At 44.3% G+C, this 14,664-nt stretch overlaps 1 protein-coding gene across 1 annotated transcript in view; it reads left to right on the top strand.

The window, feature by feature from the left end:
• Positions 1 to 869: 869 nt before the first annotated feature.
• Positions 870 to 14,664, top strand: part of met (MET proto-oncogene, receptor tyrosine kinase) — a 106,588-nt gene continuing 92,793 nt past the window's right edge. The window contains exons 1-2 of the mRNA XM_044125753.1: positions 870 to 1,124; positions 3,211 to 4,411. Of these exons, the coding sequence (XP_043981688.1) occupies positions 3,212 to 4,411 (1,200 nt within the window). The 5' untranslated portion in view covers positions 870 to 1,124; position 3,211. The remainder of the gene's footprint in view (positions 1,125 to 3,210; positions 4,412 to 14,664) is intronic.

The following is a 14,664-nucleotide window of genomic DNA, read 5'->3' as shown; positions in this document are numbered from 1 at the left end:
ATCAAACAGCAATTTTTGCTATGAAGAAGAGGCCGCTGCCGATGGAGCCAATATGGCGTTCGCTTCATGGTGGGTGGGGACCTTGAGGTTGTTGAACACTGACTTTCTCAGAGGGAAGTGAGACTGGCAGTGTTGGGTTAATTCTATAGGTTGGTCATACACCAGGCATGTTCTAAATGTTCTCTGTTTGTGGATAATGGCTCTCACTGAGTCCCAAAGCCTCAAAATGACTTTATTAAATATCATAATGACAGATTTTTAACATTGTTTCTCCTCTGTTCTTGGATGTTATTTTTATATCAGGTAATTACACAATATATGAGTGAAATTGAAACCAAATCCCATTTCATTCATGAGTTAATAAGAGGTTGATTACTTTATCCCAGATGACCCAGTATAGTTTGGACTATTTTAAATGAAATCATCATTTGAGAAATGTTTTTTTTGTTGTTGTTGTTGCTCTTATTAAGGTTATCTTGCGCTAAAATTTGTTTGATGAGTTGAAACGTTTAAGTGTGATAAGAAAGACAGCAGTAAAGTCCAGAACGGGCCGAATTCGTATTTATGTTCTGTGCAAATCTATCAGAAAATATCAAATATCTTAGCGTAGTCGATTTCTATGCAGTAAATGGAAAAACCTGTTTTTGTGTGTGTTTGTTTTTGTCAGGATGGATGAAAGAAAAGTAAAAAGTAGAATAAAAAAATCAGCAGTGCTGTGTCTCTCCCAATCCTTTTCACCGACGACTCCGAGTCAGAATCGCGCGCAGCACCTGGAGACGCGTCACGGAGCTCGCGCGGAGCCAGAGCGAGGTGTGGGCGGGGCCAGTGGCTGGGCAGAGATGTGAGCGGAGCAACGACGCTCTGCGGGATGCAGTCGGTCAGAGCTGACTCACGTGTTACAACCGCAGATCGCAGATCAATGAGACAGAAGTTTTTCTCTCTTTTTTCCTCTTTTCCTTTTTATATATAAATATATGTATAAAACTCCACTTCAGCCAAGTAGAATTATATCTTGCGATATCTGCGGAGGGAAGAAACAAGTCGAGGAATCTTATTTTTCAAGAGGGACCAGCGAGATTATGATTTGAATCAAAGGGACGGACTGAACTGTTGTCTCCTAACAGGTGAGTCCGTCTTTTCGTTGTTGATCCTTTTTTAAACTTAGCGGGTTTTTTTTATTTTTATGTTTGTTTGTTTTTTGGAGGGGGTGGGGAGGGGGGGTATTTGTTTTCATGCGTAAAAACGCAAAGGCATTACCATTTACCTCTGCATTTCCTCCTCCTCTTTTTTTAAACATGACAACGTGTTTTGAAATGTTTTCTCTGGCTCACAGCACCACCTCTATCAATAACTCCCCATAAGTGTTTTTCAGAGCCTTTTCTGTATGAGTCATTTTCCTTTCACCCTGCAAAACATTTTTACTGTTTTCCTCTCCTATTCTTTGGGGAAAAGCTCAGGCTATTTTCTTTTTCTTTCTGTGCAGGTGTTCAGAAATGTGACCCCATTACTCATCATTCTCGAATAATGACCCTTTATTCGATCCTTTACTCTTCCCTTCATGTAATAGTACAATTATAAACCTTAAACATGTTCTTGAAACCATGCATATTTTAATCTTTATTTTCTGCCATGGTGTTGTTGCTGATAGGGCAACTATTTTCTTCTTGTTTTATCCACTAAATTAAAGGATCCAGAAACTGTAAGACAACTCTAAGCTACACTTTAAAAACTGGTGGGTTAAAAATAACTATATTTGAGTTAGTTTTCTTATTTAGGTCAGGTTAAATGTGGACCAGTCCAGTGCCTGGGTTAGTTCAACACAGTAGGGTTTGGTTGTGGGTCTGACCCAGTATATCTAATCAGGTTTTCAACCCAAAACATGGATTAAAATGATTAATGTCTGATTTTAACTCTGGAATAAAATGAGCCATAATTTCTATCTCAACAAGTAGTATCTATGCTGAAGTGTATTATTTTTTGTTTTGGTTAAAAAAAAAAAAAATCCAGCGACCTCATTTGAGTAAACAATTGAATTGAAACAATACAAGTCATTGTTAATATTAAAGACATCTCAGTGACTATCCATATAGACGTTTGAATTAATTCTTCAGTTAAAGTGTGAATGTTGAACATAAAGCAGATAAAAGATAAAGATTGGTGAACAAAGTTGTTCTTCTAATATAAACTAAACTGTTTTGTGTAATTATGTAGGAAAGTTGACTGTACGTTCAAATGTCCGTCTGTTAAGTCATAGACTTAATCAACAGATTAATAGATTGCCAGATTATCACTTAATCAACATATTCTGTGTTTGATCAAAGCTTCTCTGCCTCAGTCCCAACAGCATAAATCCAGCATCAGGGTTGAATAAATAACCAATAAGTATTATTTTTGTGTGTAGGAAGTGTGCTGGAAATCCCAATTAAAATTTACTCTGCTATGAGCTTGAGTACAAAAATCCAACTGTTGCCGGTCTTATTGCGCTGGTCTAGTTTACATCAGGGGATGGTGTTAAGATCTCCTTCCCAATGATGAAACATGCAAATGTACATTTTGCAAATTGTCCTGGTAGAATCTCCTCCCTCTTCTTCCCTCTGGCTCTTTATTCCTTGAAAGCACCTCCCAGTGGATTACTATTTAGCCAGTGGGGTTATTTATCATTTTGCCGGACGGTCCCTCCAGTCCCATCTCCCTCCTGCCTCTTCTGCTCTAATTGAGTTTATCTCTACTCCCTTGGGGTTTCACCATCTAAACTTAGTCCCAGCAGTTGGATCGCCTTGCGGATTGCACTCCTGTGAGGGTGATTCACTCCATTGGCTTGTGCTGTGGTCACTTGGGAATAGAGCCCATGCAACTCAGAGGTGCTCACCTCATTCTTTACAGATGCTTTACCCATGTTCAGTGCTGTCTCATGACAAAATTGCCATCAAAATAAAGGCAAATGTTAAAGGTTTTTGTTATGAATAAAGCCTTCAGTCAGCGGAGCATGAATAAGATTGACTGAGTATGGTGATGTGAGCAAACCCTAGCTTTGCTGTGTGACGCATTTTTCACTGTTCCACTTCTTCTCCCCTCTAGTTCCTAATCAGCAAGTCTCTCAGCTTTTACACAAATTGCCCCCTCCAAACGGTTTAAACTTCAATGATGAATGACTTTGCTATGCGTGAAAAGCTTTACTTATTCCTTTCTCGTGTCTTATTTTTGGAACAGGATGAATCTTCTGCTGCTCCATGCCACTGTGTTGCTGTGGGCTTTGTCCCCCAGCATGCAGAACTACTGTGATAAATCATCTGAGACAAGCAAACTAAATCTCTCTGTGACCTACGAGCTCCCAACCTTCACTGCAGACTACCCCATCCAAAACATGGTTACCCTGGACGGCATCATCTATGTTGGAGCCGTGAACAGAATCTACGCTTTGGCCCCAAACCTCACAAAGCTGTCAGAGTACCACACAGGGCCGCTCTTTGCCAACCAGGCTTGCGGCCTGACGCAGACAAGACCGGGCGGCACCAGTGGGGTTGACAACCACAATATCGCTCTGGTGGTGGAAAACATTTATGACAAGGGATTGTACAGCTGTGGTTCGGTAGATAACGGTGTGTGCCGCCGTCACGTCCTGGATGACGGCAATAGCCTAAAAGCTATTGACGAGGAAGTCTACTGCTTTGCAGACAAAGTGCAGCCAGGCCATGGTCATCCCATCGATGCAGATGTTGTTGTCAGCCCATCAGGTTCTCAAGTGCTCAACGTGGAGAGCAATGTCATCACATTTTTTGTTGGGAACTCTGAGATCCCTAAAGCAGAAAACATATCAGGCAGTGTCAGGCGTCTGCACACCATTTCACAGCGGAAGATGAAGACGAGCCAAAACGGCTTCACTTTTTTTTCTAGCCTTTCACACATTGATCTGATCCCCTCTCTCCAAGGAAACTACTACCTGCGATACGTTTACTCCTTCCACAGCGGACCCTTCACCTACTTCCTTACGGTGCAGCAAGTGAACAAGGACACTCAAGCATACCACACCCGCATAGTCCGCATGTGTTCCTCAGACCTGGTGATTCGGCGCTATGTGGAAATGCCCCTGGAGTGCATCAGCACGAACAAAAGACGCAGACGCGCCACCGAAGAAGTGAAGGTGTTCAACATCCTTCAGGCCGCCCACGTCACCAAGGTGGGCAACGACGCAGAACTGCAGAAGCAGCTAAAAGCGGAAGAAGATGAAGATGTGCTGTTTGCCGCCTTTGCTCAGGGCCAGCCAGGCTCTCCCGAGCCGACCCCCAACTCGGCTGTCTGCGTCATGTCTCTGAAGCACATCAACACGATGTTCAAGATGTACATGCAGCGGTGCAACACCATCGACCCGTACCACTTCACTGGCTCAGAGAGGAAGTCCTGCTATAACATGGTAAGAGCTGGGAGGGTTTGGTGTCTGGTGGGAGGGGGATGTTGTTGAAATCTCACTGGGAATGTGCAGGTTTTTCCAAGTAAAAGCTATTGTTTTTCTTGGTGTTTTTTTTCAATCATAAAATACCTGAAAGTAGAGTCGCTGTTAAACAAATCACCTTAGATCAAATAGTCTGTCGTAGATCCAAAATATTTAAGCTCCCAAATCTCCCGCTAAGCTTCTGCAACATCTTTTTTTATTCCTTCATGGCACTCCTAGAGACAGTGAGTATAAGGTTTTTCTAATGTGTATGCCATCTATTGTGTTCAGTTTTTATTGTCTAGGGTTAAGAACCTTGACTGTTTATCTGAAGCAGATAGAAGCTGGGTGGTCTGAAAATTGCACGGGCTCTACATCCACTCTGTCTGTGTCAGAGTGCTTTTTAGCAAGGCACCAGAGCATAACCCACTCTTAACAGTGGTCACTGGTATACTTTCCCATCAGCTCCTTAAGGAGATGCACAGAAGACCTTTGAGTGTCGAGTACCACTTCTGTACTCAGTCTTTGTGAATACGCTGATTGTGCGTGCTGGAGGACTTTAGCAAAACATTTTCTCATCATATGCAGTCATGAGAGAAAGACTGTGAGGTGAACATGCTGAACTTTATGCTTAAACTGAGTTTTCTGTTTCTATCCATATTTGGTGAACAGCATACAACTTGTTGCCGTTTTTAAACTCACTCCTCTGGTTTTTGGACAAGGTGCCAGGGTGATAGTTCTAATTATACAGATTCATCAAACAGAAGAAGTCAGTTACCTGTCCTGGTTCCAGCTGATCATATGCCTCACATACAGAACAAAAAAGTGATAGCCGTAAACCATGAAAGAAGAAAATACTCTTGCATGCCTTACATACCAGCATAAGACACCTCATATGTTTGCTCACTAAATTTGGTTGCTTTCATCCAGTTTCATTTGGTCCTTCACAAATATGTTGACCGTTTAACTGAAGCAGAAGTTATGGTTCTAAGAAGTACGATTGACCCGTCGGCAGCTTGAAAACCATCGTCACTCTGCCTTACGTCTGCCTTCCAATGCATCAGTCAGCTGATAAATAATGACAGACTTAACTGATGACCACCCTGCAAAAGGAAGCTGTCAATACGTGTGCTGGTTTTGCTTCATCTTTACTTAAGCTCAGCATCAGTCAGAAGTGTAGCACATCACTGGAGAGGCACAGGATTATCCCGGCCTCCTCCACTCTTTACTCAGTCAATAGGTTGTCTAGGGGCAAGCACATACAGGACTAATGGTGGATACATGTGTAAACACCCCTCACGCACAGGTGGAAAACTCCCATCAAAACATTCATTCTGTATGTTTGTACCCAGAGAGGTGATTTTTTTCTACTGTATACCTAGCAGCTATTATTATCCACCAGAAGAGCTGCAGGGTTTGACAAACTGTAGCTGGCACATTATTTCCTGGATCTAATGAAGCTTTCCATAACAATTAGTGTTGTTCACCATTGGCAATGACTTACTGTAAAAGAAAGATTTTATTGGCTGCTGTAGTTTCTTGTGTGCTTGTTTTTTGTCTGTCTTTGCGCTGTTTACATTTAAAATGTAATAGTAACAGAGTCGGGACAAAGTGGCAGAAACAAAACAAAACCTTGAATGCACACAATTCTTCTATCAGGTTAGAGACCTAAATTAATTTTGGAATTAAGCTTGAGTACATAAAGAAAATCTGCCTTGTAAATCAGGAACAAGGTGAAATCCATGAAGAAAGCAGTGGCCAGGGTTTTATCCCAGCACCTTCTTGATAGAAGGCAAGAAGAACTGTCAGCAGTAAAACATACAGTCACTTCTGAATACTGACACCAAACTGCCTTTTATGCATTATGTGCATCTTCATTGTTGTTATAAAACAACATACATTTACATTTTGTTTTATAACAGCATCTTCATTGTTGTTATAAAGCAACAATTAAGATGCACTGCATATAAAACCATATCTGTTGTGCTAAACTCATCCTCAAAGAATTCAATGGTTAGCTTACATTTGTATTGATTTATAAACTATCATAATGTGCATACTAAAAATAACACTTACTGCACTTTGTTTTGTTAGATGTGCAACATCTCATGAACCGCCTTTAAAGTAAAGGCGTTAAGAATGCAGTCTTGTGTCGTTTTACAGCAGCAAAATTCCCATTCAAACTAGGTTAGCATTACGCTCTGTGGTGGGTTTGTGGGTGCATCACTGCTGTCCTGACAGCTATCAGCAGCACAACTCCACAAGGGGGAACTGTGAAATACTAGGGGCTTTAGGGGTGGGGTGGTGGGCGACGGTGCATATCTGACTTTCAGCGAGCCGTGATGAATAGCTCTGGGATAACTGGGCATCAGCAGCTGGGCGGAAGATGATCCCTCATCCTAGGAGCTGCCGTGGCAGCCGGTCACCTGAATCTGAGCTCAATCTTGGCTCCTTTGACCTTCACCTGTTGTCAGCACCTATGGGATGAACACAGCATCACAAACACCTTGTTGGAGGTTCATCATCTGAACTGATGCTGCATGTAAAAATTAGAAAGAGACAAGTAGCTCTGATCAAACGACAATAGTTGTTGCTCAATTTCTGGTCGTAATTTCGGCAAGACTAAATGTTTTTCTGACTTTTACCACAGGTGGAAAATCAACATTGTCTTAATCTGTTCACCTTTAACAAATCGAAGGCATTCTGTTTTTGTGCAAAAGACGGTTATTTCCTGTAAGCTGATCACGCTCTGAGCCACTGTGCACACACTGCCAAGGCAGAAAACATCCTGCTGCAGTACAAACAACTTTGAATTTTTTTCCCGTTAGTTCCTTTAGAGGTGAAACAAGTTTGTACCGTATGACGACCAGCACAAAATGGAAGCCACAAACTGTATTTATCCATTTTATTCTCGATTTTGACAAATTTCATTTTAGAAACAAAGGGAAGAGGGCTTGATCTCTAAGAGCGAGTGTGTGCAATTTTATTATTGGACATTCTTTCCTCCTGACTCAATTGATTATAGGTTAACATGCAGTTTTCAGGAGCGTCTCAGTGCTGTATAATTATCAGAGACACTGTCCTTTATTCTGCTTCATGTACAGTACAGACCAAATTCAACTTCTAATTGAATTCAATTAGATGTTGTGTCCAAACTTTTGGTCTGTACTGTACGTTAACATCGCAGTTCTTGAACTTTCCACATTTTTTCCATGTTAAAACCACGAGCTTCAGGGTGTTTTGTTAGAAATGTTTTGTGATATACCAACACAAAGCAGAGTAACTATTGTGTAATTTGACACAGTTGCAGAAAAATGATAGAGTGTGTAGTTTTTTTACTTTTTATTTTTTTTACAAGTGGAAATCTGAAAAGTGTGGTGTAATATTCAGTTTTTTTCTTCTTTTTTTTTTTTTTTTACAGTGCATTTGTTTTTCTTTTATAACAGTGTTCTTGTTATCAAAATAGCTCCACCTCAGTCATATTAGTTGAATAGCATCTGATTTATGTCAGGGGCTTTGGCTGAGCCATTTTAACACATGCTAACAGTTCTCATTTCTCAGATTCTCCCATCTGAGCTGCTGATGTGAAGAATCACTATGAAAATATATATATATTGTTGTAAACACTTGACCAATATCAATAGATAATACATCTGATAGAATTTGGGTAATTTCACTAAACTCCGATCAAGAAATGGGGGATGTAGCTGCTCAACCTTTCATGGCTAGCTAAGTTAGGTTGGTGGCATCAGCTAACTCACTCGCTAGCTAGCAACAACTTGATGAGCAACTTGCTTCGTAGCATTTTTGTGTTGCCCTCAACACACTTTTGTATGCAACACCGAGCTGATAATGTTGAGAGTCAGCCTAATCAGTTGTAAAAATGCACAGTGTGACCGCTGCTCTCTACACAGCGCTGACAGTTGTGCGGTGGCTCCCCTGATGAAGAGGAAGCAGGGCTAGATGCCCAAACTGGCTAAACATGCTAGCTAGGACTCATTAACTTTGTGGGAAAAATTTATCACTATTAGGGTGATCAGATTTGGGTTTCTGAAAAGGAGGACACTTTTTTGTTGTTGCGGGGGGTTGAGAGAGTACTTTACAACCCCCCCCCCAAAAAAAAAATAAAAAATAAATAAAATAAATTGTGTCTCGTTACTGACCTCATACTGCTTAACAGTATGGAAAACAAAGCTTCCTTCTGCTGCAGTGACGGCTGCTCTGTCTGACTTTGTCACAAAGAAATCTGTGACTTTAGTCGAAGAGCTTTCACCTCTGGCTGCTTTCACGTGTTTTGCTGAATTCACTGCACTTGCAGGTCGTTGGCACCTTTATTTGCCACAGACACATAAGTGCCTGACTTACACATCAAACACTCCGCCTCATAGGGATCACGACCTTGACGAAAGCACGAGAATCTTTTCTTTAATTCCTTCGTAAACACTTTCGTTTAGGCATTTTTGCCATAGAATCGGCGAACACACATGTTCTATCGCCTGTCACACTTAAAGTTTAACTAGTCTAGCGGCCGGTGTACAAGTCAACTCAGCTATCTTTACTTTTCCCACACACTCTCAAGTGATTGGATTTGGGGAGAAGGGCGGGACTAATTTGCCATATGGAGTAGTGGAACGGAGTGGCAATGTAATCACAATGCACTGTAAGCTATGTAATGTGTTTTGAGGCAGTTGACCAAAATCCCGGACGATTTTGAAATTCCCCCCCTAGACATTTTTTTAGGTCTGAAAAGTAGGACATGTCCGGGAAAAAGAGGACGTCTGGTCACCCTATCACTATGCAATCTCAACTGTGCACGATAAAAGAAGAAAATGCTCTAAAGAAAACTGTGGATAAAAGAATGTAGTCATGTTACTACTCTGGCAGTATCGTGGATACTTAAAACAAAAACAAAAAATTATAATCAGCGATATGGACTGACATGAGTTGCTTAAATTGCCATATGTTTTTCAGCTATATTTGTTCCTGTTTGATTACAGCTGGCACAGCTCTATGCTGTTTTAAATTTTTTATTCCAATTTAAAACTCCAAATGTGCAGATATGGAAAGTCAAGCACTCCTAAAATGGCTCTCATCTTTACAATTACCTTTTCCAAATACTCTTTTTTGTTCTGAATCTTGATTGTATAGTACTGTCTTCAGTGAAAAGACAAGTGGAGTAAAGAGATGACAACTTTGTCCTAACCACTAAAGACTATTGAACAATTGTCCACCCACTAATCTGCGCCTGCTGTGGAATTATCTAATTTTAGCATCATATCATGGATTTATGACTTGCATCCAGTGGCATATGACAGGTAAACTCTAATTGTGAGGTTTGAGAGAGATAAGCATGGTCGTAAATCATAAAGTTGTAAATGCTTCAAGGGCTCATACTTTAGCACACAGACGGTTGGTGTTTTTGTTGTTTCTTCCACCGAACTGTGTGTTTCTGATTGAAAACTCCCAGTTGGAATGTGGATAGGGTTAAATGCTCAGAGTAAGAGCATGCTTGAAGTTTGTAAGTGGTGGTTGTCAGTTCAGACGTACCTCTTAAGTCCAGTTTGGGCCGTAAGATATGATGAATGTTGTAATAATGAGTGGCTCTCTCTTCAGCTGTCTCTCTCTAATGGAGGAAAGCTGCTTCTCTTCCAGTTTCTCTGAGGGTCACCTCTGACTCCAGACTGCTTACAGAAAAGCCAGAAATTGAGGAAAAGATGACTTATCTTCTCAACACTTCACTGGACCAATTTAGTTTATCACAATTACAATCACTTTCATTCCAAAGTATTGAAACCATAACTCTTCTGTAAAATCACAGACTAGAATTTCCCCAGCACGCCGCATACGTAGCTGTTCCCAAGTAGGCGGGGCTTGTTGCTCCAAGGCCTGATTAAAACGTTTTCCAGTCTGTTTATGAGGAGAGCGCAAAAAAAACAACAACAAAAAACCCAATGATAAATTTAGAGACTCAGATTAAACGTATTGATGCAGATTACCAGGGCTTGATGGAGTCGCTTTCAAAATTGAAGTGTAAAGCCATTTTGTTGGGTAATTCAGTGTGTGGAGCTGTGGCAGCCCGCCTAACGCCCTTTCCAATAAGTCCACAGAGGGAGTAGGAGCATTGGAGATAAAGAAGAGCCACATTCCGGGTCAAAATTATCATCAGATTACCATTGATCTGTCGAAAAACGGCCAAATGCTGATTGCTTTTAAATTGGATTCCTAGCCTGATTGATTACCGTGAGCATGTAATGTCATTCGAGCTGGGAGACGCTTTTGACAGACAGTCGTTTTAATTAGGCTGTTTGTTTTAATGAACATGTTTCAAATGCTGGCATGCAAAAATATAAGCAAGCAGAGATGCATTGATTTTTATGTCATGTCTGTTCTTTTAAATGAAAACAAGCAACTGTTTATGTTGCTTCAATAATTTATTTATGCCAGTTAGTTAATATGGCCCTAAATACAGGTAAAGTTACTACAACTGAGATTCATTTAATCATGTTTTCTAAATTTGAAGTTTACATACACATCTTTAACATTTGGTGACATTGACCTTTGAACTGTTGTCTTGAGCCACACAGTTACTGGTAACCCTGGCCCATTCCTCCTGACAGAACTGGAGGAACTGAGTCAGGTTCCTCCCAGAAATGTGCAGGCGAGAATCTCTGCAGACATGAGATCAGACCTTTGTGGTGGCCCCACCAAAGACTGTGTTATCCTTGAGCCATCTTGTGACCACTTTGGCTGTGTCCGTAGGGTTAGTTTCCATTTGGAACCTGCCTGACCAAACAAGAGCTGTTGGGTCTGATTTAACTTCAGGCAATGCAAAAAAAGGTGTTTTGTTTTTTTTCCCTTGCATGTAAATTTCAGGTTTTAACTGTATCAAAGCTGGCATTTATAGTATTGAAACAAATTGCCCTGCAGCTAAAGACACTCCAACATCCTCATCTGTGATTGGACATGTGTTGCGACGTGACGGCATCAACCCATCCATCAGCACGTCGCTTTGATTTCTCCCGGTCTCCCATGCTAGTCTTGTAGTTTTCCACTGGCTTAATGAGTGGTTGCAGCATAATGAGTGGGCCCACAGTGGACTCACAATAGCTCTTAATGCTGCAACAACTCTCCGTGGCAATGCTGGTTCAGAGGGCTCTGCTGCAGGATGTCATGCTTTCCGCGCTGCGCATGCTGGAACCTGCTGATGGCATCACTAAGCAGGTATTTGTTGTTCATGAACGGGAACCAGATGTGCAGAGTAGCATCAGTATCATCTAGATCATTTATCTACTGCTGCTACTTATTTAATGTGAGGGGAAAAAAAGGGTCAAATTACAGCGTAAGAGTATTTTAGTGTGTGCCTAATTTCTCCTTTTGTCAGATAATTCACCTCTCCTTGGGCTGCCATCTTATCGTGGTGAAGGGTTTGAGGGCCCCAATGATCCTGGGAGCTCTGCTGTCTGGGGCTTCATGCCCCTGGTAGGGTCACCCAACGCAGACAGGTCCTAGGGGAGGGGCCAGACAAAGTGTAGCCCGAAGACCCCAATGATGAATACAAACTTTGGACTCAGCGTTCCCTCGCCCGGACGTGGGTCACCGGGGTCCCACTCTGGAGCCAGGCCTGGAGGAGGGGCACGACAGCGAGCACCTGGTGGCCGCGCATTTACCCATGGAGCCCGGCCGGGCTCAGCCTGAAGAGGAAACATGGGCCCCTTACGGGGGCCCACCACCTGTGAGGGGGCCAAAGGGGTCGGGTGCATTGAGTGATGGGTGGCGGCCGAGGGAGGGGATCCTGGCGGTCCGATCCTCGGTTGCGGAAGCCAGCTCTTGGGACGTGGAATGTCACCTGGGGAAGGAGCCGGAGCTAGTGTGAGTGGTTTAGAGGTTCTGGCTAGAAATAGTCGGTCTCACCTCAGCGCATGGCTCTGGTTCTGGAACCAGTCTCCTTGAGAGGGGCTGGACATACTTCCACTCTGGAGTTGCCCAGGGTGAGAGGCGTCGGGCAGGAGTGGGCATACTTGTTGGTCCCCATCTCGGCGCCTGTACGTTGGGGTTTACCCAGGTGAATGAGAGCGTAGCCTCCCTCCGCCTACGGGTGGGGGGACGGGTCCTGACTGTCGTTTGTGCTTATGGGCCGAACGGCAGCTAAGATTACCCACCCTTTTTGGAGTCCCTAGAGGGACTGGAGAGTGCTCCTCCTGGGGACTCCCTTGTTCTGCTGGGGGACTTCAATGCTGACGTGGGCAATGACAGTGAGGCCTGGAGGGTCCTGGTTGGGAGGAACGGCCCCCCTGATCTGAACTCGAGTGGTGTTCTGTTGTTGGACTTCTGTGCTCGTCATGGATTGTCCATAACGAACACCATGTTCAAGCATGAGGGTGTCCATATGTGCACTTGGCACCAGGACACCCTTGGCCGTGGTTCGATGATCGACTTTGTCATCGTTTCATCGGATCTGCAGCCATATGTCTTGGACACTCGGGTGAAGAGAGGTGCGGAGCTGTCCACTGACCACTACCTGGTGGTTATTTGGCTCTGCTCTACAGCCCAAACGTGTTGTGAGGGTCTGCTGGGAATGTCTGGCGGAATCCCCTGTGAGACGGAGCTTTAACTCCCATCTCCGGCAGAACATCGAACACGTCCCAGGGGAGATGGGGGACATGGAGTCTGAGTGGACCATGTTCCGTGCCTCCATTGTTGAGGCGGCTCATCTGAGCTGTGGCCGCAAGGTTGTTGGTGCCTGTCGTGGGGGCAACCCTCAAACCCGTTGGTGGACACCTTCGGTGAGGGAAGCTGTCAGGCTGAAGAAGGAGTTCTATCGGGCCTGTTTGGCCTGTGGGACTTCAGAAGCAGCTGATGTGTACCGGCAGGCGAAGCGGCATGCGGCTCGGGTGATTGCTAAGGCAAAAACTCGGGCGTAGGAGGAGTTTGGAGAGGCCATGGAGAAAGACTTCCGTACGGCTTCGAAGTGATTCTGGTCCACCATCCAGCATCTCAGGAGGGGGAAGCAGTGCAGCACCAACACTGTCTACAGTGGGGATGGTGTGCTGCTGACCTAAACTCGGGATGTTGTGGGCAGAATACTTTGAAGACCTCCTCAATCCCACCGACATGCCTTCTATTGTGGAAGCTAAGCCTGGGGACTCTGGGTTGGGCTCTCCAATCTCTGGGGTCGAGGTCGCCGAGGTGGTCAAAAAGCTCCTCGGTGGCAGGGCCCTGGGGGTGGATGAGATCCGCTCGGAGTTCCATAAGGCTCTGGATGTTGTAGGGTTGTGTTGGCTAACGCGACTCTTCAATATCGCATGGACATCGGGGGCAGTTCCCCTGGATTGGCAGACTGGGGTGGTGGTCCCCCTGTTCAAAAAGGGGGACAGGAGGGTGTGCTCCAATTACAGGGGGGTCACACTCTTAAGCCTCCCTGTCAAGGTCTATTCAGGGGTTTTGGAGAGGAGGGTCCATCGGAATGTTGAACTTTGGATTCAGGAAGAGCAGTGTGGTTTTTGTCCTGGTCGTGGAACACTGGACCAGCTCTACACCCTCAGCAGGGTCCTGGAGGGTGCATGGGAGTTCGCCCAACCAGTCTACATGTGTTTTGTGGACTTGGAGAAGGCGTTCGACCGTTTCCCTCGAGGAGCTCTGTGGGAGGTTCTCCGGGAGTATGGGATACCGGGCCCTTTGATACAGGCTGTCAGGTCCCTCTATGACCGGTGTCAGAGTCTGGTCCGCATTGCCGGCAGTAAGTCGGGCTCGTTTCCGGTGAAGGTTGGACTCCGCCAGGGCTGCCCTTTGTCACCGATTCTGTCCATTACTTTTATGGACAGAATTTCTTGGCGCAGCCAAGGTGTTGAGGGGATCCGTTTTGGTGGCCTTAGGATTGCCTCTCTGCTTTTTGCAGATGATGTGGTCCTTTTGGCTTCATCAGGTCGTGATCTGCAGCTCTGGCTGGAGCGGTTCCAGGATGCCTCCTGGACGCCTCCCTGGTGAGGTGTTCCTGGCACGTCCCACCGGGAGGAGGCTCTGGGGAAGAACCTTGGGATTCCTCTGGAGGAGCTGGTGGAAGTGGCTGGGGAGAGGAAAGTCTGGGCCTCCCTTCTGAAGCTGCTACCCCCGCGACCCGACCCCGGATAAGTGGAAGAAGATGGATGGATGGATGGATGGATGGGTCAGATAATGAGATCCAAGAGCTTCTGGCACAACTTTACAGATTCTCCCTGGTGAAGTGAAGACTCCAGCAA

This window comes from Gambusia affinis, linkage group LG08, assembly GCF_019740435.1.
Source record: "Gambusia affinis linkage group LG08, SWU_Gaff_1.0, whole genome shotgun sequence".
Classification (NCBI taxonomy): Eukaryota; Metazoa; Chordata; class Actinopteri; order Cyprinodontiformes; family Poeciliidae; genus Gambusia; species Gambusia affinis.
This window is presented reverse-complemented; position numbering and strand designations above follow the sequence as displayed.